Here is a 23,862-nt window from a genome sequence, read left to right as displayed (position 1 = left end):
TCCACTGTCTCTTTCATTGACAGTTCCAATGAACTTAACGACACTCAACACTGCATTGGAAACCTTTTCAATTCCACATCATAGTAGTGAGGTAAAGGCTTTCTTACCAACTTGATCTTTGAAAATCTTTGAAATGACCACGGGAACGTTGTGCTCTGCACCTCCCTGAAAAGCAGGAAGAAAAAGATGAGCGGGGGTCTCTTGGTTTCAACTTCAGCTTCTGCATAATCAAACGTATCTGCTTACTTTGATGCTTAAACCCAGACCGCCGGTCGCTTGTCTTCGCAGTACAACAGTTCTGTGCTTTAGAAAGTGGGAGTTTCTTATTGGCAAGAGGATATTGTGAACACTGAAAACAGTATTCTCTAGTTACACAGCTTTAATTACAATGGAAAGTCTTGAGCCCTCGGGCGCACTTACGTTTAATTGGGATTCACTTCCACTTGTGCAAACCACATCCAGCTTCTGTATGGTTAATACCTCTTTGGTCAGTTTCAGGCAGACATCATAGGTATTGTTGGTCTCCTCATTGTACAGCAAAGCAATTCCAGATTTTGTCTGTTGGAATTGAGAAGAGCATTGACATTTTGCCAAGCAGAGCAATTATGTACACAATGAACATTTTAATCCTCTTTTCTCACTGTGTCATTTGTGTATGCCAGTCTGCTGGTCGACTTTGGTTTAATTGGCTTTGCTTGACATTGTTAAACTGTGTATCTTTGTGTGAGAGAGTAAAAAAGATTGCATGTTTTGAATTTCATATCGTAACGTTAGAAAAAACAGGATACACAACATTTTCGGGATATTGTATGGCAACTTAACTTTAAAGTACAAATATGGCAATGTCACACTTCAGGCTAAGACCAGGTCTGTGTGGGTGACGATTCCACATATACCTGTAAACATAAACCTTTGCAGCACAATCTTACCCTCATATTTAATGCATTTTCTCTGATCTGAAAACACGAAATGAAAGAGTCAAACCCTCGAGCTGCTGTAATGAAATACAAACAGCCTGAACTTTATTTTGTCTAGAGATTAAGTGGCAGATTGATTAGGTGCTTTCAATGCCGTGAGCCACATTTCAGATAGTAAGGCTCAATGGTTCCCAATCTTATTTCTGAAATATCCCACACCCCTTTAAAATGAGCTCAAGAACCCCTTTATTCCAAACATGTTCATTTGAAATTAATTTTAATTGGATTCAGAGTATTTATACTATTTGACATGGAGCAGCAGAAGCTAAAATGTTTCAACTATTTGTCCGTTTCCAATAGAAATACATTTTTTACTACTTTTCATAAGAGCAGCATGTTGTCTTGACTTGCACAGGTTAGACTAAGGCCATCCTGTGCCATTGGCCTAACATAGCATGTACTTTATTTATTTATGACAATAAATACAATACTGATCTACAACCAGTGTGTGAACCTATGGTGTTTTTATTAACACAACTAAATTCAGACCAATTAGAATTTCTATATCCGGTCATGCTAGGAGTCGGGCAGCACCTGCCAAATATAAGCATGTCAGCATTGTCACAATGAGCATATTAGCATGTTGTACATAACATTTAGCTGTTTGCGCTGTGAGAAAATACAGTCTCACCGAGCACGGCCACAGAGGAACTTTCCTACTGGAACTTTCCTCAGGAACTAAGAACCTTTACAGGACTGTTTCCAAGACCACGGTCTTAATAAAGTTCTAGAAAAAGTTTTTACCCCTAAGTCCCTACTCAGGGGGCACTACTTCATGAAAATACAAGCACAATTAGGGATGGGGCTTGCAGCACTGAAGATGCAATAGTTCATAAAATTTGTATCCTGGGGTGTTTTTATTGCGCTTTGTTGGTTATGTTTGTCTCTATTTAAATCCACAATGGCACAAGTTGTAGCGATGCTCAATTTCACACCATCATTTGCGAATAGTCTTCTGCATTACAAACATTGGTAGCTGGTAGCTGGAGCCATCGATTATTCATACATCATCAGGCTAATTTGCCTAATATACGCTGGTCCTAAGACAATTGTGGAAATGCATGGAAACAATGGTGTGCAGGAACCATTTAATTCCTCGTAAAAGGTTCCTGAGACTAACGCCTGGGTGTGATGGCTGCATCTCTGCTCTTCCATGTCTCACAGGCATGTTCAAGATTCAAGATTCAAGATTTTTATTGTCAAATACACAACAATAACATTGAGCAGTCGCTGGCAGTGAAATGCTTGAGTCTCATGCTCTCTTCTAACAATGCTCAAGTAATTACAACCTATACTATAAAATAGAATAAAATAGAATATCAAAATAGGAAATAATGTAAATATATCTAAATATATATTAACAGCTGAGGAGAAATTAAAACCACAAAAGTGCAAATATGCAGATATGCCACAGAGAGGAGTTTAAAAGTCTTATGGCCTGGGGGATGAAACTGTCTCTGAGCCTGGTGGTGCGGGCCCGGATGCTGCGGTACCGTCGGCCAGATGGCAGCAGGCAAAAATGTTTATGGCTGGGGTGAAAGGGGTCTTTAATAATCCGGCTGCTCTTCTTCCTGCACCGCTGGGTATAGAGGTCCTCTATGGATGGTAGCGCTGTCCTGGTGATGTGCTGGGCAGACCTCACCACCCTCTGTAAAGCCTTACAGATCTTCAGATGTCGGATGAAACTGTGTGTGAGTGAGTGTGTGTGTGTTACTGCACGTCAGAATGACAGACTCAGGAAGAGAGTGAGCTGAGTCAGGGCGAGCTAAATCTATTGAATTAAATTATGAAAAGTATTGATTTTGTGGTGATCAGTGTTCATATTGACATTTTAAGAGTAGCGGGTAAGAGACATCAGCCGAGTCGGTATCTATGTGTCACTGTGTAAGTGTGTGTGTCTCTGTGTGTGTGTCTGTGAGTAATACCCTTAAATAATACCCTTTCAGTCACAATCCTATCTGTAATGTCTAAAATCATACAGACAAATTACTGCCCCCACCCAATTCCATCGATGATACAATTTATTTATTTTAATTTTTCAAACAAACAACAGTGATACAGGGCATCAAATCCCTGCCCACCCACCGCCACCCCATGGGCCAGAGTGGAACGAAAAAGGACAACAGCAATAACCACAGCAAGAAAAAAAATAAAATAAAATAAAATAAAATAACAACAACATCAGCGAAGATAATACTGACAAATCAAAACAAAAAAGATAAAAATAAATTAAAAAAAAAAAAAAAAATACATTAAATAAATAAACAAAAATAAACCACAACAAAATCCAGATCACACACAATGTAACAACATAACAACAGTCCCATTCAGTGTATCCAGTCCTATCTCAATGTTGACCACCCGTGTCACGCCCAGGAGCAGCTCCACTGTGTAGGAATGCCACAAATCCTCCCCAACACCTATCAAAAACTGATGGCCTCCCCCTTAGACCACACAAAATCTTTTCTGATGGTAAATATGATGAGAGCTCTTTAAGCCACAAGGAAACACCAGGGGGGTCCTGACTTTTCCAGTTGATAGCTATGCATTTGTTAGCTGCCATCAGGGCTAATCTGATAAAACGAGTGTTGACGCTCATATTAATTGGTAAAATCGACAGGTCCCCCAATAGTGTCAGCCGTGGATTGGCCGGGATTTCCACCCCTACAATTCTTTTAACAATTTCCAAGATAGAGCTCCAGTACTGCTCCAAACAATCACACGTCCAGAACATGTGGAGAAGGGATCCTATTTCAGTCTTACACCTAGGGCAGTATTCAGAGTAGTTACTACTTATCTTATGGAGACGATGAGGAGTCAAGTAAACCCTGTGTATAAGATTAAACTGTAATAATTTGTGTCGGCTGTTAAAGGAGAATGATTGAGAGCTACTACAAATCTTCTTCCATTCAGAGTCCTCAAAGGCATAATCAATGTCTGTTTCCCACTTAAGTTTTACCTTCAAAGCTGTATTTTCTGACAGGCTCATTAGTCTGTTGTAAGCATAGCATAAAAAGCCTTTAGAGTTATGCTTGTCTCGCATCATACTGTCTATCTCAGAGTCCTCTAAGGGGGTAAGTTTCCCACCTTGCTGTACCCTAATGAAATCCCGGACTTGTAAGTATTTATAAAAATGTGCAGAGGGGAGCCCAAAAGAGAGCCTCAGTTGCTCAAAGAATCTCAAATTATTGTGCTCATATAAGTGTCCAAAGGTGCATATACCTCTGCTATACCACTCTCTAGTAATACCATCTCTCAAAGCCCCAGGTAAGGACTTTGCTCTGATTTCATCCCAGATTAGTGATGTAAATTGTATCATTGGATTTGAGGATACAGGTTTTTGCTTGTGATAAGAGTTAATAAATGGAATGCTACACAAATGCCTTTTCAGCATCTAATGAAAGGGCAACGGCCGGCGTGTTGATGTTTTTGGTGCAGCAAATTACATTGAGGAACCTACGAATGTTATCAGAGGAAAAGCGATTCTGAATGAGGCAGTCTGATCTTTATATATGTGGTCGGGTATCACTTTCTCCAGCCTGGTAGCTATGACCTTGGTGAATACCTTATATTCTGATGAGAGAAGAGCTATGGGCCTATAGGAACCACAGAGTTTTGGGTCCTTACCAGGTTTCAGCAGGACAATAATCAGAGCCTGTTCTAGAGTTTTAGGTAGTTGATGTATTTCAAGTGAGTGTTTGAACATATCCATTAACGGTGTTATTAAATTAGATGCAAATGCTTTATAGAAGTCCATAGAGAACCCATCTGGCCCTGGCGATTTTCCTGCCGAAAGTTTACCAATTGCATTCAAAACCTCCAGTTTAGTAAATCTGCCTCTAGGCTCTCCCGTGTCCCCATCTCCATCCTCGGAACGTCCAGCCCCTCTAAGAAGTTAATCAGTTTATGAGTATCGACCCCCTGAGAGGAATACAATTCAACATAGAAGTCCTTAAAAATGTCATTAATACATTTGGGATCATGGACTATTGTGGCACCATCCCTGGTCTTAACTGAGGGGATGCATCTAGAGTTTTCTTCTTTTCGGATCTGCCAGGCTAATAATTTACCACTTTTATCGCCATGTTCGTAATATTGTTGTTTCGTTCTAGCCATAGCATTCTCGATCACCCTAGTGGTTAGCAGATTATATTCAGTCCTCTTGATGTTTAAAAGATCTAAAGTCGTATCACTATGAGTCTGAGAATGTTCCCTTTCAAGATTCCTAATCTCTGATTCAACTGTTTTGGTTTTCAGCATGTATTGTTTTTTTCCCATGAATTATAGCTTATAGTCTCACCTCTCACATAAGCTTTTAAGGATTCCCAAACAGCTGTTGGCGAGGCAGTCCCTTTATTAATGCTAATAAAACTGTCCATTCTATCACTAATAAGTTTAACATAATCTACATCGTTAAGTAGGTGTGTGGGGAATCGCCAAAGTCTGAAATTACTAGTAGCGTTCTTTTGGGCCATCTGGAGCATGAGAGGAGCATGGTCCGAGTGAGTCATAGCTAGATATTCACATGAAGATATAAGGTGAAATCTGTCAGCATGAGTAAGAAAAATATCAATTCTAGAGTAGCTTTTATGAGCATGTGAGTAGAAGGAATACTCACGTACTGACTTGTGTTTATCTGTCCAGACATCTACAAGTTTGAAATCAGCCATTTCTTTTTTGAGAGTTTTCGCTGCTTGAGACAGAGTTTTGGGGTTAAGGATGACCGATCTTTAGATGGATCCAGGACTAAATTCATATCACCACCTATGAAAAGTTCACTAGCATGACAAGTTAGTGTGAAAAGTAAACTTTGGAAAAATTCAGGGCAGTCGTAATTTGGGCCATATATATTAACTAACGTGATGGGTTCACCTGATAGGGAGCCTTTAAGTATCAAGTATCTGCCCTGTTTGTCTTTTTCAACATTGTCTACTTGTAGAGGGACATTTTTACCTATCAGCGTGGCGATACCTCGGGATTGGGATGTGAAGGAGGAGTAAAAGGTCTGCCCTTGCCATTGGCGTGTTAGTCTAGCATGCTCAGCATCGGTTAGATGAGTCTCCTGTGGTAGAGCTATATCTATTTTATGATTCTTAAGAAAGTTAAGTACCTTTCTGCGTTTTGACAAATCATTGATGACATTAGTATTCCATGTCAAATACTTAAAAGCTACCGCTGTCATTTTCTCCCCCTAGATATCTATTTCTCCTATGAGGTGATGTAAGGTCCAGAAACAGGCAATAAATCCAGGCTATTGTTTTATCTAATGGATACATTTCTATGTCTTGTGTACAGAGTAAGAATGTAAAAAGAAAAAAGAACAAAAATAGACTAAACGAAAAAAAAACAAAAAAAAAAAACAAGAAAACACCCCTCTTGCCCCACTCCCTCCCCAACTGAGGAAGTGCTGAACCCCTAATCTTCCTGACGCTTTCTTAACGCAGCTGAAACCTATATTGCTGCGTCATTGAATGGTGCCTAACCTCCTTAAAAATTAAGTAATCTATTTGCCATTAAGCCAAGTTCACACCAGAAAATTACAACTAGCCTATTTAAGGTGAGGGAACAATGTATGTAATAACAATTACCCAAAACAACGTCAATATACACAAGTAAGACCATGTCTGTCTTAATATGGTTATTTGGAACATTTTATAAACATAGTTTAAAACACAAATGCACCCCCCTAGTAACCTACTTACATCTGGTGTCCGCGATAAAGATGAACAAGTTTGAACAGTGTCCAGAAGGAGAGTGACAGCCAGGTTACAAGTCCAAAACGATGCCAACGGCAGACATGCAGTTACTCCAGGGAACAGCGACACCGCGTCGGAGCAAGAACAAAAATCCTCTGGCCAAACAGGTCCGTGTCATTCAAGCACTGTTGGGCGGTAAAATTGCACCAGCAGGGGAAATAAGTTTCTTCGGCCATCGGAAGTCAGTCCTGTCCATCTTTGTAGATCACGGAACAGGGTCAAGATGCGTAATCCAGTTTACCTTGTAGTAAGTTAGACTTATGGCAGCACATCTGGGTGGTATCTCTTCAGATAATTTTCAGCAGCCTGTGGCGTTGTGAAGGTGCGCCGTCCCCCCTCCAGATCCATTATGAAAGTGGTTGGATGCAGCAGCCTGAAGGTGATGTTCTTTTCTTTGAGTTTCTTTTTCAGAGGTGCAAAGGCCTTCCTCTTCTTTTACAGGGCTGTTGACATATCTCTGAATATCATTATGGCCGAGTTGCCATATTGTAGCGAACTTTTGTTTCGGGCTGCCTCGGTGATCTTGACCGTGTCAGAGAAGCGGAGCAGCCGGATCACAATGGCGCGGGGTCTGGCGCCGTCTGTTGGGCGTTGTAGCAGAGACCTGTGAGCACGCTCCACTTCAAAGATTTCCCCTTCTAAGTCAAGCATCTTGGGTAGCCATTCTCGTATAAATGCTACCGTGTCCTTCCCCTCCACTCCTTCTGGAAAGCCGACCAGCCTCAGGTTCTTCCTACGGGCTCGGTTCTCTTGGTCATCCAGTTGTTCCCTCAGGTCACTCAGTTCGCCGTCCGTAGTTTTTTTGTAGTCATCCAACTCACACTGCATGGCGGCTAGCGCGTCTACAAACTCACATTGCTTCCCCTCGATGCTCTTTACTCGGTGTCCAATAGCTTCGTTGTCATTGACGATCTTTTCCATTGTTTCAGAAAGCCTGTTTAAACGTCCCTCAATCATGGACTCGATCCTATTTATTCCTTTCTCCATTTCAGAGATGAACCACTGAGGCGCGTGCTGTGGAGGCTGGTCAGCTAGCCTGCCGCCGCTGCTAGCACTCGTTGACGGCACTTGCTTGTTCTTCTCATCTTTGTTTCCGTAGTTCTTTTTCGGTGGCATGGTCTCGTTTTCAGTGTTTCCACTTATTAGAGCACGGTTATCGTCGAGTTGACTTGGTGAAAAATCGGCAGAAGGCCAATGTCAGTAAGCTAGTAAGCGGAGCAGGGCACCATGCGTCTGCTTCCTAAGCTTCCATAACCGGAAGTCTTCTGATGAGGCTATATTGAAGGGGTGAGTTACATTATTTTCCCGGGATTCATCAAACCCCAGTCACAAGAGCCAATAAGATTGATGGATGATGTGACAAACAAATTAGACAACAGCTCATATTTGATGGAAAAGCAATTACCATTTCAACCAAAGATACTTGACTGAGAAAACAGCTTCAAATGAAAAGAGTGGACACAATAACTGGAACCCTGCTGAATGTAACACTTCAAGCAATTTCCTCTAAAGGTTATCCGCATGTTTCCACACGGTCTTACAAGACAATTGTAACCCTTTTACTCATCCATGGCTTTGATATTACTACTGCTCTATTATTGTCCTAAGGACAAATACGTCACCCTCATTTCACAAAGAGGAATTACTTTTCAGACATACAAATGCACAATGAAGATTATTCTAATATGCTTCCATTATAGTTTAAGGGTAAGAAACACACATTTCATTACAAGAAAAAAGTATCTTGTTCTCACAGGCCATCCCCCTGATGAACAACCAGTCTAAGGTGTCAGGAAAAATCTATTTATATCTGTATCAGAAACCCCAATGTATTTATACTGTTCCTCAATTCAGGTTTACACGTACACATTTCCAACAATATAAATCTATACGCGGAATGTATATACTGCACATTATTCAAATACACTACCGTGATGTACATTGTGTGTTTATATGCACTTTGACCGGGTACATGCACTTTAATAATTGCACAGGCGTTTGTAAGCAGTTGCACTTTATTGGATTTGCAGAGTTTGCACATGGCATATGTGCACACTTAAAAACAGTTCATCTTTATTGATGGGTGATACATTTATTGTCCTTTTTAAATGTGTGCTGGTAGGTTCTGTGATGGCCACATGGTTCCACCTGCAAAAGAGGGACATGAGAGTTAATGTGCATTTGTGGTAACATTAAACGCTAAGATGAGATGTGACTAATATCATATGTTGTGCAATAGTGTGTGTTAGTATATTGGGAAGGTTAAAGTGTGTGTTTGTGTGTGTAATGGTACTCACCAGTCTCTTTTGTCTCCAGGGTGTTCGGGCAAAAGGCCTCCCCAGGAAACAAGCACCATATTTATAGTTCCGGGGGAAACCAAGTGGTGATTGGTGTGGGAAGATTAGTGTATGTGATTATTGTAATGTGCTGGAATTGGGGATGAGGGGGTGTTTGTAAATAAATGTGTGTGGGGGTGTTTATATAGGAGAATGGTGGGTATAATGATAAAAGAAAAGTGTTGTCAAAAGGAGAGCATGTCAGCATGGAGAATGGTTTCTCCCTCCTTAACGAGGCACCCTATATAAGGGGCCATTTTGTTATCAGTGAGAGGGGGGGTTTTTCCTGTGTGGTTGCTGCATGAGTTGGAGGACGTGTGCCATGTTGCCTGAGAGACCACAATAAACCTGTCTGTGACATGCAAACTATCCTGCCTTGGTCTTCTTTTGCTGTACGGTCCAGCCGTAATTGTGGTCGTCCTAACAAGTAGTCACGCTTATTTTGCAAGATTCTAATAGTCTGTTGTGATTTGTTTGTCTATCTTTGTAAGTACATTGACTGAAGCAACACAGGAGTCAAATTCCCAGTATGGGGACTCATACATTGCAATAAAGCTGAATCTGTTTCTAAAAAGGGGAATACTTGCAATTGAAATCATTAAATCACAGTTGTGTTAAGTACTTTTCAGGTGAGCTATTTAAGAGAGGGATCCTTAGAGGGCCAGAAATAAAAACATTTACTGGTTTGCTGTTCTGCTGTTGTTTTGCAGACAATATCTTGGTTTGAGTAGAATCGCAGAAGACTCACCCTTTCAGAGACAACGTAGTCTTGAGTGGTCGGATTGATGAAAAGGTGACAATCAGTCTGTGGGTGAGTAAGGTCAACCAATTCTCTCTTATGAGGGTTAGGCTCCGTTCCCACAAAGAAGATAGGGTATACATTACAGCTTCATCTCACAGCTTTGTGGAAATATATGGTGGATAAGATAAAGAGAAAAAAACAAGAGGAAACATTTTATGGTAACACAAATCAGTCTCCACAACTGGCTGTGATCACAGGGGGAAACCGTTTCACCTGCCATTACACCAAACACCTGAGGCAGGAAGTGTTTATGGGATTATTGAATGAATGAATTATTTTTACTTACTTTGCTGTTTTTACAGCAGATCCATCTAAACAACACAGTGCAAACACATACATTAACAGACAATGTTGTCAAACCAACAGGACTCTGTCATATGCTATTAATAATTTCAGTTAAAAATTTCTTAGAATACTGCAACATGCAACTTTACCACTAAGACTTCACTAAATTCAACACACCGAACCTTTAAATCTATGGAATATGGGACACATTTAATGTTAACTCCAGTGAGTAAATACCTATATACGAGTGAGTATGTTAATGAATGAGTGTTCCCCTCTTCAAAATGTCTTTGTTTGAAATCTGTGATACACTAAAAGAAATTTAAACAAATTTTCCAAAACAAATATATACACTAAAACCTTTCCTTCTTTTTTAAGAATACCAACAACAATGACTGATTATTTTGACATAAGCATATCAGTAGTCAATGCTCTGGAGTGCGCATAGATTCTTTCTTACATAAGAGCAAATCTCTGATAAAAAAAAAAAATATTGGTGAATGTCAGCATCTATTTAGAAACTGCAAATGTAGGTAGTAAGAAGGAATTTCTTCCAAAGACAGGTTGGTGCATGAGCGTGACATAGGCTAATTTAATAAATAATTAAATGCAAACCCAAGGACTGCACCATGGACACATTTTATTTCGCTGCTGACACTCTGAAGCGATGGTTATAAGAATGAGATTCAACAGTTTATTTATGCACTACATATCTAAAAAAATAACTCTTTGTGACAAACTCTTAAAATCAAACTTGAATTAATTATTTGAGGCCTTAACAATACACATGACAAATTTGAAGACAGTAAGATTAATCGTTGTCAAGATATGCGAACCACGTTTACTCAGACTTCTGTTAATAGTAGATTGATTAACGGTGAGAGGAAATGCTGACTAGCTTCTCATTCCCAAGAGAAACACAATGGGTCATCAAAGATTTTAAAAAGGACAGATGCTTTACATTTCTTTGTGTAACAGCCCGATGAAGGAGAAAGCCTTTTATGAACATTTATACACTTATACAGCACATGTTCCAGTCCAGTAAAGATGCTAGTACATCTCAGAATCTGTCTTCAGACGTCAGTCAACGCTGCAATGGAAAACCCAGCAAAAGGTATAAAACCTCCACATGTATTTTCAATGTACAATAGCATTTGTATAATTCGGAAGATCTGTGATCTGTGATCTCGATAACTGTTTTCAGCTGGGCTGGGCAATTATTCACACACCAGTCTACTGATGCTGGTTCTTTAGTAATGCTGTGAACCAATTGGCTCGATGTACAGCCTACACTACAGAACTAACCTTATTGGTACCTCCCCATTTAAAGACCTAAAACAATTCATTACCCGTGGGTTGATCATAAAGTTGATTTGAATGCAGTCATGGGTGTTTTGGATTCCTCTGGTGAAGATGGATTAGTTTCATATTTTCAATTAGCGATAGGGCCCTCTAGAAAGAAATCCGTCATGTGAGAAAATGTGTGGGAAGTGGGAACTGATGTCCCTAAATAAAGTAGCGGCTCTCAAGCTTATCATTTATCGGCCTTGTGCCTCTGCCAACTCGTTCATGTGTGACTGCGCAACTTCGGTGTCATCCTGCAACCTCATCTCATTTGTATAGACAGAAAACAATAGAGGGGATAAAAGCAGCCTGGTGGGACACCTGTACACAAAACAATCTCGTTAGACACCACACGCTGGTTGCATATTCTCTTTAGGCAGTCTGTCATAAAGTCTTTCATCCAGAGGAGAAAACAACACCTTCAACATTCATATCACACGGCCCCTGCAGACACAAATGCATTTGTTATATATTCAAAGCTGAATTGAGTTAAAATCTCATGACAGCCTATCGCATTCATTGTGCTGACTGTGGACAAATTGTGTCCTCTTCTCCCTTGAAAACCGTACAGCCACACTGTGGGAGATGAGGCTGTAAACCCAATGCTATTCAGTACACTGGCACAGCAATATATCCTGTCTTTTTGAGGATTCACTTGTCCTTATTTGTGAGTTTGTATGTTGTCTCCTTCAGACTATATATAATTATTCTTCGAAGCTGTATTTTTTTTTAATGATTTGGTTCCAACTAATAATGGTACGGCATGAACTCTCCACAAAAAGTGGAGCCAAAGTAGCTTGATGTCCCTCTAGTCTAGTGGGTGGCTCCAGTATATGTCATATTCCACCTCCTTCATGTTAGTGGATGGGACATGGACCAAACAAAAAATAACATACACATCAAATAATTTATTTTCAAAGATGGTTTCCGTCCTTTTATGTAGCACTTATCACACAGCTTGAAGAAAAATAGCTCATTCTTCCAGTAAGTTTGGTTGGGGCTTAAACTACTGAGCCACAGCTGCCACCTGTGTGTGTTACAAGCTGAATATAAGTGTGTTGTACATCGTCCTATACATATACTATAATCATTAGTGTCCTTAAAATAAAAGCAAACAAAAAAAAATCAAGCCATTGACCTCAGACCAGGTTTTTGTTGGTCTATCTGTTGGTCAATGCGCCAACAATGTGCCTGACACACCGTCGGGCACTTCCTATGGGTACAGTGGATAAAAATATGAAAACCCCCAGCTTTGCGCGGTGTGTAAACTGTGTAAAGTATTTACATATGAAACACTGTTAAACTGACCTCTGACTGTTAAATATAGTGACTGGCCGTCTTGCTTTAAAAACCAGAATAGGACTTCAGAAAACAGCTGTTTTATTTCATCAGTTGAATCTCTCAGAGAGAATCACCTTCACACATTCACCTTGACAGATCCAATAAAGGACTATTCTGGCAAGATGCAAATTATACACTTAAGTCCACACTAGAAGTGGATGAATAGAAAACTCACTTTTACATCTGTTGATTAAATGAGAGTCGCTTTCAATCTTTTTAGGTTGTATGTTTGGTGGAGAACACTAGTTAAGGGCTTCACAACACACTTTGTCACTGCTTAGTATATTTATTTATCCTGTCATAACTCTCTTTTTTGTTTTGCAGTGGGTAAAACAATTTCTTCCCAACTCTGTGGGGGGTTCAAACTGAGATAAAGCTGCAATTGCATATAAAAAGCATACTGTCTTGAAATCTGCGATTGATCAAAGAGAGCAACATAAATTATGAAAGACTGCAAGTCCAAAAGATTTTCAAAGAGCATCTCAGTCTTAGTAAATCAAAAAACATGTATAACAATTCCGATGTTCTCATCATCAAATTAAAGGCATTGACCTAATAAAAGGCCATTTAAAGGTTTTGTTTGTAGTTCCGTCTCTCTTAATTTGAATGCGTTTAAATTTCAGCAGGGGATTGTGAATGAGTTAAAGAATAGACAGAACTTCAACCCTGGAGATTTCTGAACTCAGGAGTAAGCAGAGGCTGACTTATATTTGATGTACGAAGCTTCTCCTTGTATACACGGTGCACACACTCAGTCCACCATGAATTGCATTGCATTGCAATTTGACATGACAGTTGGTGATTAGACAGATCGGTCACATTAGCTCGGGGAGTGCTTATGAACAAGTCACCAGTGCAGGTTACATTGGTTTTGTGCCCGAGGAGAAATTTGTGTGTCTTTTTGTTGATACGATGAATGTGTTTACATTACCCAGAGAGCAGGCACAGATAAATTAAATATGATATAAAGGAAATTTTAAGTTTGTTCTCTTTATTATACCCTAAAAGTTTTCCATCCATCATTCAGCACAGCAGTTGGCTTCACCGACAAAGGTCAACACAAAGCTTGGGTCAAAGTGTAGCAAATTTGAGCTCTCGACACCCCCCCCAGAAACCATGTAGTCATTCACTGCACCACACAGACATTGGAGCCTCAAATGACACTTACTGCAGGTTCACCTGGCAACTAACACCACAGGACAGCATCATGTCCTCATCACAGGCTCTGACTCCAGCTGCTTAGGGTCAGTGAAGGCACAAGTATCCCAGAATAGGATGGTTATAAAGAGAAAGAGAAAACTATTCTGCTCCCGAAGCATTCTAGATTCGTACTCAGTTTCAATCTAGTACCCTTAAGTGAAAAACGACACTGTTCTTTAGTAGACCAATGAAGCATTTGAGAATGGGACAATAGTTGATAACGACTCTGGAATAATTATTAACGCAGTCTGCTGGTCAAACACACTGTGATTTACGAGGACATCAATATTCCAATAATAACCAAATTAACTAGAGCATTTTCTAATTACTTTAACCCAAATACAGTCATATTTAGAATTAGCAATAATCAAATTAATTAATTATGTGGAGTATTCCTAGTTTACACTTCTTTTAAAAGGCACATTACAGAGTTTCATGCCTCATAATACCGGCAGGTCCAAATAGAAGAGCGTTTGGCAGAAGAGGTCCGAAAGTATGACCACTTATATAACCCATCATTGACGGAATTGCAGATGGCCTGCATTCCTGGAAGGAGATCTCGGCTAAGGTCGATTTCAGGTCGACGAGTGAACGAAGCTGTGGAGAAAGATCAAGGACAAATTTGTCCTCCAGAAACAGTAATAAAGTAATAGACAATCGATGACGACTGCCACACACAAAGAAGGCGTCGCTAAGGTCGTCTTCGTTGGATAACCTTAAATTAAAACGAGTCCATAGACACAACTGCATGAAATGTTGCAGCCGCAGTTGCAGAACCATGTGCCGGCCTTTATTGTAAGTCGCTTTGGATAAAAGCGTCAGCTAAATGAAATTTAATGTAATATAATGGACTATGGCCCACTGCATTGCACTTCTCTTCCAGACTTGCCAGCTGTCCCTCAGAACGCCGCCACGCTGGCACGCCCCCCCACCCTGAGCGACGTGGTTGAGTCACACTGTCAACAGTCCGCTCCAGGACAGGGGGGCGTGGCAGCGTGAGTGGCCCGGTCCTTTGTATATTTTTCTGTATGTGGCCCTCGGGACAAAAAGTTTGGACAGCCCCAATATATTCCATATCTATCTATATAGCACTTTTCTTAACAATCTAACAAAGAGCTTGACAAGTAGTGAAGCGGAAAAAAACAAACGAAATACAAAGTTGACTAAAAGGACATTGCCCATATAAGAGATAAAGCATTAAAAAACACTAAAACTAAAGCCGTTTACAGCTGCTGGATGGTGCATGCCCAAAGTTTGAGTGTGAACAAGTTTGGAAAAGTAGGAGTTAAAATATTTGCAAAATTGGAAATAAAAAACTCAAAATGGTAAATGGAGCATTGTGCATTGAGCATTTAACTGTTTTAGTTGTGGTATTAAAACTCTGGTTAAAATGTTGTAAGCAGTAATGGACGTAATTTTGATGTGAGGCATAATCTGACAGCTCTTAAATCCGAATATTAATGAGACATTCTGTAAGCAACTCGGGTAAACATCATAGTCGCTGTAATGTCTTAGTCAGAATAAGGTCGATAGTCAGATTATTGGTGTCCACGTAAACAGGGTTACTGTGTGCAGCTGACCACATTACATGGGAGTTCTGTTCTGCCAGAGCAAACATCCCAGGCACCAACAGTCCTTCTTTTTTACAACAGGAAGCAACTAGGAAACAAGATTTGAGCGAAGCATCACAATGTTTGAAACAGTAGCACCTCTAAATTGTGTGAGAGCAGCTGCAAACTGTCTCCACCACCATCTGAGCTGTTTGTAGTGTTTGTACTGAGGGATCACAGAAGTGGCTCCACTGGGAGGGCTGAAGCACGCTTTTCAGTGTTGGAAGTAGTGAATCAGAGAGAGCTTAGTTGGTTAAGCACAACTGAATCAGAAAAACATGAGGAATCAGAGCACCAGGATGCATGTTCTCCAGCAGGAAATAGGCTCACAGCACATGAAACACACAGCTCAAACATACAGACTGGTTTTACCATTTTTTTCTGCACACGAAGCTCATCTTGAAGTCTGCCTTTAAGAAGCAGGACTAGGCTTCACAGCATTTTGTGTCAAATCCGAATACTTTTGAATGCCTTATCAAATCTAATTAGGATTTTAACACTTTCATGGAAGATAAAGTTTAAAAAAATTTAAACTTAAAGATTCAATTTAAACCCGGGTTACATAAAGTTGTATTGTTTAGAATAACAGTCAGGAAAAATGCACATAATACTAGTGGCCTAGAAAATAAAAAAATCACAAAATATTGCATAGTCTACAATACCCATACCTTACAGGCTTGAAATGGAAGAATACATCCTTGAGTCATGCATGCGGTGTGCACACAGAAGATCTTAATCAATTCTACAAAAAGAGGATAATGTCAGAACATCTTTCATCATCATTAATTTACAGCATAAACTGAGAAAAGATCATTTAATGTGTCTGACAAGCTGTAAATCAAAGGGCACTAATGCACTAGGAGAGTGTATACCTCCACTAAGTGTGACTCTAGGGTGAGCGATATGCTAAAATGTTCCAATAGTCCACTGTTAGCACAACAACCTCCAATTGATGATATATTTGTGCAAGTGCGTGTGGGCGTACATGCGCATTGGCACACTCTAGTACCAGCGAATGCAATTATGGAAAAGCTATGACAACTTGTGATTATATTTCACTTCCCCACCCTGTGTCAAATATACAGGACCTTTCTTTCTTTTGGTTAAGACCAAATGATGTGGTTTTTACTCAGTCTGAGTTTACAGATGTGTCAGATGACACTGTTTGTGTGTGTGTGTGTGTGTGTGTGTGTGTGTGTGGCAAAGCGTGTCCATGTGTGTCAAAGTGTCAGTGAGAGAGTTAGAGCTGAGGTGAAGGAGCAGAGTGAGAAGGGGCTGAATAAATTAATGAATTCAGACATCTATAAAGAAAGACGTGACAATTAAAGTCAAGCTTCAATCAGCATGAGGGGATGAATCAGTGTTGATTTTGTGGAGGTGGCAACAAAGCAATCCATGTATGGTCACAGAGAAGCTTAAAATACATTTAAACTGCAGCGGGTCAGACAAGTCAACTGTCTGCGTGTCAGTTTGAGGAGGCAGACCATCATATCAGCCAGTCTCTGATCGACGATCAACAACAGTTCAGTAAAAAAAAATATATATATTCCTTTATCTGCTCCAAATGGTATGGGTTCTTCCTGAGGTAATTTTGTTTTACTTCTGAATCAGAAATATATTAGTATTAAACAATGCAGTGTAATTGTTAAGTTACAATTGCAACACATACAGTATAGGAAAGAGGGAGTATTACAATATAACTGAAAGTAATTGATAATAAATCCACTGTAAGTGAAGGGAAAAATGTATAAATTAACATTTTCAGAAAGTAGTATTGGAGGTAGCACCTCCAGTCCTCTTCATCGTTAGCATGCAGCAGTTAAAGGTCCTGGTTGTACAGTCCACAAACCAAGTTATTGTGGAGAGCCTCATGAAGCAATCAGTGTGCTGGAGTGGGGTGTAAACAGTGTGGATGATGTCACACACAGTTTCCGTGAATGTAAACAACAACCAAGAGGACATGATGTGAGAACTGCCAGGGAGTTTGAACGCAGTCCCACAGCTTCAACGTCTGGGATGCAGAAACTCTCCTTTACGCTAATGTGACATATTTGGTTCAGCAACCCCACCACCTCTTCTCTCTCTGCTCTCCTGTTATTCCTATTGTTCCAAACTTAGAAGGTGTTGATGGGATCCATAGCACCGTCCTGTAGCCACGTCTCTGTGGACCACAACACATCAGTCCCACTGATAACTCACTAGGGCTGTTAACTTGTTCAAACTGTCCAGCGATCTCCCTGTTGTCTGGAATGCAGACAACAGGGTGACAATATAATTAAGAAAAAAACTAAGAAAGCAAGCAGGGGCAACTGCAACTGGCAGTTGAGGCACTCAAAAACTAAAAATAATATTCTTACTTACTCTAGTTTCTTTAGTCAAATCTGGCAGGATAGAGAATATTAGGCTTTCTCTGATGCAGTACATACTTCATACTAGAGGTGGTGAAATTTATCGATTCTTAGGTGCAATGCGATGCAAACGTGGCCGAATCTGCAATGATGTAGAGAAATAATAGATTCATGTTCCGGGTAATTTTTTTTACCAATGTCAAGCCACTGCATGATTATAACCATCGTTGCCTCAGGATCAGGACAGACACACATTAAAGGTCCGGTCGTCCGCGTCAGGCTCTCCTTTCTGAGTGTTCTCCCTCCACTCTGCAACAATGACACTAATTAGAAGTTATTAGGACCTGAACATTGCTTTGTTTGTTGATTCACTTTAGAGTTTATGAGGATTTAAACACACTGTGCGCACGTAGTTCATCAAAAGGAGACCCACGCATCCAGGACATCAGGGTTCAAGTGACTGGAACAACTTGGATTAATTAACCGACATCATCGATTAATAACTAAAATACATGTTGTTATGAGTTTTGTTAGGACCAACACAAACAGACACATACAGGGAGATAATCACATACTCTGGAGTTTTTCTCAGAATCTCTTGTTAACCAGCAGAGTAATGCAGATACAGTAAAAGCTAAAGATGCAGCACACAAGTCTAACGGAATGAATGTCAAATCAATGTGACGAGCACTGACTGTAATCAACACACTTTTAATAACAGTAAAATTACAAATAATGAGGCTATTGATCATCGCATACCTCTAGGATTCACACAGTGATTGAAAAAAAAACATCATTATAGAAATAAAATTCTTTGATGCATCGATAATCGTTTTATCATCAAATCCTAGCCCTCTGATTCGGAATCAAATGGTTCCAATCAGCCATATTTCAGCTTAATTTAAGGATAGTGTTAGAAAGTGGAGAAATGTGATCCATTTTTTTATACAGACTATGGAGCTAACAGTTAGCACATCACCAACAGACCAAAGCCCTACAAGAAGTTCCTATATGTCACAAATTTTGTGCAGAGCATTTAACACCACTTTAAGCTGGGGTTGGTAAGCCTGGAAAAGCGAACAAGAGCATCCTACACTTTATGCAACTGATCCAATTAATTCCCAACAGCCCTCTCATCAAAGCTACGCCCCCAAAGCACATGAACGTGTCGTGCGTATGCCAACCAATCATTTCATTCAATCTGAATAAACAATCGGTTCTGATTAGTCCTGCAAGGGCTTATCAGACACTTATTGATGGCCATTGGGACGCAAAGAGGATTTCAGCAAAATAAATTACCAAGCCTGCCGTTAATGGTGTGACCCTGGTACATGGATGTATTCATTTATGGAAATTAGAGGAGCTAAAGTCAAGCAGCAACTTGAGGATCTGTTTCATGAGTAAGTAAAGTAAAACTCCTCTGTCACTGCATTTGTAAGTCCAGCCTTGGAACAGAGCTTGTTTCTCAGCTTGATGTGTTTAGATAAGGATGGTAGTTTTTGTGCCATCATTCCCCCCTGCGTATCTTAACAACCCTGACATTTCAGCCTCCTCAGCCACTCCGGTTTGCTTTGGAAGTATTTGACATTTGAGTTAACATTGGTTGCAGTGGAAGACAACTTTCCAGACACTGATAACCTTGAAAAGCACCGCAGCTGTCAAGTGACACACACTTACTAGTGACAGAGAGACATCGCCAGCAGCCAGGGCTGAGTGCCACACTCTCCAGATGCACTCTCCCTTTTTTCATCCTGATCAATCACATAACGTCTGGAAAACGTCTACCCGGCGAACGTTTTCTACCCTTAATCCACTTACAGCCCTCCCCACTGAATCACCCTTAAGTTCCATCAGTTCAGTTTAACATTAACAACCCCCTCATCATGGATTTCATACAGTTTCAACCATGATTCATGAGATTTGATCAGTGGAGCTGTCTCTGGGCCATAACCACACTTCACTCCCAATTTTGCCTCTGGCTACAGGCCAGACTACAATAAAAGCTCATCCATCTGAACCTAGAGGTTGTTAATGAGTATGAAATATTAAAAGACCTGAAAAATCCAACCGGCTCCCAGATCCTGATTGGCCTTAATCGTTTAACCATATACGGCAACAAGAAATAACTACTAATGTGTCAATTAATTTCTCACTTTTTTTTTATACTGATGGTCTCATTATGCTCGAATGGTAAGCTTAGACTCAGACATGCACTCACTGCAGCTCTACAACATGTTTTTTTTCTCAGATGGGAAACGGCTAAGCAGTGTGTATGTCAAGTACCGGATAATGCCTGCTTTGGTCACAATTACTACTTGTGTCAAGCTGAGCACTTTCAACTGGATACTTTAAAAGGTCTTTGCATTTAAAAATCCTACTGAGCTTTAGCTGAAAGCACAAAAAAGCAAAACCCAGAGTTCAGCATGTGTCTTCATTTTGAGGTCAATTAAGTCTGCCCTGAGATTATGTCAGCAGTGAAATGGCCACAGAGGTAAAGGGTTTATATATAGTCCTTTTCTAGGCTTGAGGACCGCTCAAAGCCCTTTACACTACAGTTCAACCATTCACACACATTTTTGCATCTATGAGGCACAATTCAGGGCAAAATTCAGGGCTCAGCATCTTGCCTAAGGACACTTCGGCATGCAGATGGGGAAGACTGGGACATTACTGCCGACCTACTTGTTGGAGGATGACTGCTCAACACCTCATGTACCATCTTAAGGTGACACAATAATGTAAATTATCATACAGTTTATTTTTTATCATTAATTGTTAAAAATAAATTATTTGAGAGCTTCAACTTGCAGCTGCATTTGCTATATGCATATCAACTATCAGAAATGGATAGGTAAAGGTCCTATTCTCTTTATTTCGTTTTTTTGCAACACTGGTTATACAGACAGGTCTGGCTTCCACAGCAAAAGTGCAAGCACCCATATTTTGCAAAACGTGAGCAATAGCATTTTTGCCAGTATGCATATTTCAAAGTTGCAAACATGCAAGTTTGAGAAATCCAGTGCTAAACTATGGCAAAGTTACTTTCAGTTTGCAAAAAACAACATACAATGCTGCACATCATCCATCACGCATCATCTTTAACGAGACAACTTTGATAATTTCTTTGAATGTGGCTTTAGCATGCTGCTGATTAATAATTACTTTTACTAGAACTATTTTCACCCCTGTCAATCAAGATTAACCCTTACCTCAGATTGGCAGCAATACAGAGGTTGAGCAGCTCTTCACTTGCAGATACACCACGACGATTGTGGCTTTTTAAAGGACTGTATCAGGAAACAGTTGGCAGTCATCTAATTCACAGTGATAGATTATGTTCGTCAATGGAGCAGCATGTCTCTCATTTGTTTTGAATATGCTTCTACTAGCAGCAGCTCATGACTCAGGGGTAACCTGCAGCAGGACTGTGGAACAGTAAATACAGATTCACCTTTTAATAAGTAACATGTCATACAGCATGTTTATTTTATTTTATACAATTAACCAACGTGCATAAATAACAAGCATTTAGAGAAATTATGTGCCAGACTATTTCTTGGCTGGGTGCAGTGACTGCCAATGAAAGCACACATTGTGGTTTTTCCACTTTGCTCTTTGTACAGATCAAACGGTTACGTTTAATTTCTGCTTCCAGCTTTCTTGCTATGCTAAGTTGGCCAGCTGCTGGCCGTAGCCACATATTTAGCCTGCAGCCATGAGCGTGTTATCAATCTTGTCATCTAACTCTTGGCAAGAGAGCAAATTACTGTTTTCCTAAAATGTCAAACCTTGACTTCAAAGCAAAATTTATCATGGGCATTTCAAAGTTTCTCATACAACAGCGAAGCTGCTGAGCATTAGAAAAAGTTTTTTATATGTTCACCAACATTTTAGCGATACATATTTGAACACATAGACTACAAATCCGAAGAAGCTTCTTGGCATATAATGATGTGTGATGAGGTGTTTGATGTTTCTATGTCACAAATCCTGCTTTGAATATCACATTTACTCAATAACTGTAGATTGATTACCTCACATGCTTTAGATAAATAATTCCCCTATGTGTCAGTAAATCCACTGTATGCATTACAATGCTGTATATCAATATCCTGCAAGGTCAAAACACTGTAGCTATGGATGAGGCTCTCCTCTAGTGCTCAGCACTCCTAGAGATAGATAGATAGATAGATAGATAGATAGATAGATAGATAGATTACTTTATTCAACCCCGAAGGGAAATTAAGTCATCATAGCCGCCGGTATATTTGAATACAATAAGATACAATACATTAAAATAAAATAAAAATAAAAAATATTGAGGTATGGTACATCTCCCGTGATGCACCTTGTTCAATCTTCCACTCAGAGCTCAGCTCTGTTGGGAATCGAAACCACTTGACGTATTTCCTCGCCATTGTATATTCATTGTTTGAATAGGCTTATCTCACAGAGCTTTACTGCTCAAATATCAGCACGGTGGACGGTGTCCATCTAAAATGAGAATTTAGAATGTGGCTGAAAAAGAACTACACGAAGGGAATTACTCTAAGAGAAATAAAATTGTCTTTAAACACTAATGCACATATTTTTCTCTTTCATTAGTTAGGGGGTAGTTATGGTGAAGGTAGATTTTAAGGATTTACTCTGGGATTGTTTATTCTTCCAAACATAATTTATTCTTATTTCAATGACATATTCACACTTAGACACCAGGACTGTTTTGGTGCATTTCAAAATACAGTTGTTTGAAGTTAAAAGTGTCCACAACGATCCAGTATCAGCTGCTACAGGGACAAGGTAGGCTTCTTTATATCTCACTTAAAAATGAATTGGGACATTAAAATGCATAAGTTTCCTGCTTTGAATCTAAATAAAAATGCTAATGAAGCGCTGTGGGTATTAATAATGCAGAGGGTGAGTTTTGCTTTATTTACTAGGGAACCATTTCAAGGAGGGTTCTAGATAGTGACAGCACTATTTGTTTTGATGTATCAAGATTTATGACACTACATATCCTCTTGACATTTAAAAAATTATAACACCACCTAATTAAGAATTTAATGTCAGTTGAATAATGGAGTGCACAATGCTATAATATGTATCTTTGCACTTCCTACAGAGACTAATTATAAGCTTAAAAAAAACAAATGTATGATGTAACAGTGGATTCTGCCCTTTTGCCCATTACCTAACGCTCATTGGTTGCTCCTGCCGTTAGCTCTTATGCCACCAGGAGATTAACATAGTTAAGTCCCGATCCACCGGACAGGAAATTAAATATGTATATGCAACTATTAAGTACAGTATTACAACAAATTTGATACAGCATATATAGGAAATGCTTTATAGCATGAAACAACATGTTACTTTAGTTACATTAAATAAAACAGTCTGACTCCAGCGATGGCAGGAAAATTTAATATAGACTTTTGTTAAGAAACTGAGAATCAGTTTTACAATAAAAAGCCTGGTTGTTTTGTGTCTTTATCAATTACCTGAGTAGCTCCAGGACAATGAAAAGCAAAAGAGAATAGGGCACATGTTCATGTTCCAACAGGAGGTTGGAATGATTTGAGTCCCTGAATACAAAAGCATCGACTTATACACCTCACAGGGGTATAATTATGCTTCTACAGCTCTTGCTAAGAGAAGCCCGGAGGCATGTGACCACAGGGGCTGGGACATTTTACATATTAATATGCCTTTAAAACAGGGGCGGACAATCTTTGATTGTCTGATAATCATATTTAGTCCTCTCTATTTATTCCCAATTGTTGGGATCTAAGCTTTGGATTGTTTTTCCTGCATGTTACTTCTCTAAGCTTCATTGACCAACAAGTAGATATCACCAGCAGTCAGC

At 39.7% G+C, this 23,862-nt stretch overlaps 1 protein-coding gene across 1 annotated transcript in view; it reads right to left on the bottom strand.

Moving 5' to 3' along the window:
• sntg2 (syntrophin, gamma 2) overlaps positions 1 to 23,862 on the bottom strand; it is a 76,204-nt gene that overhangs the window by 41,292 nt on the left and 11,050 nt on the right. The window contains exons 2-4 of the mRNA XM_062397241.1: positions 421 to 558; positions 247 to 303; positions 108 to 165 (exon numbers count right to left, since the gene is read on the bottom strand). Coding sequence (XP_062253225.1) covers positions 108 to 165; positions 247 to 303; positions 421 to 558 — 253 coding nt within the window. The remainder of the gene's footprint in view (positions 1 to 107; positions 166 to 246; positions 304 to 420; positions 559 to 23,862) is intronic.

This window comes from Platichthys flesus, chromosome 10 (genome assembly GCF_949316205.1).
Source record: "Platichthys flesus chromosome 10, fPlaFle2.1, whole genome shotgun sequence".
Classification (NCBI taxonomy): Eukaryota; Metazoa; Chordata; class Actinopteri; order Pleuronectiformes; family Pleuronectidae; genus Platichthys; species Platichthys flesus.
Note: the sequence above shows the minus strand (reverse complement) of the source record. Positions and strands in the feature narration are given on the sequence as shown.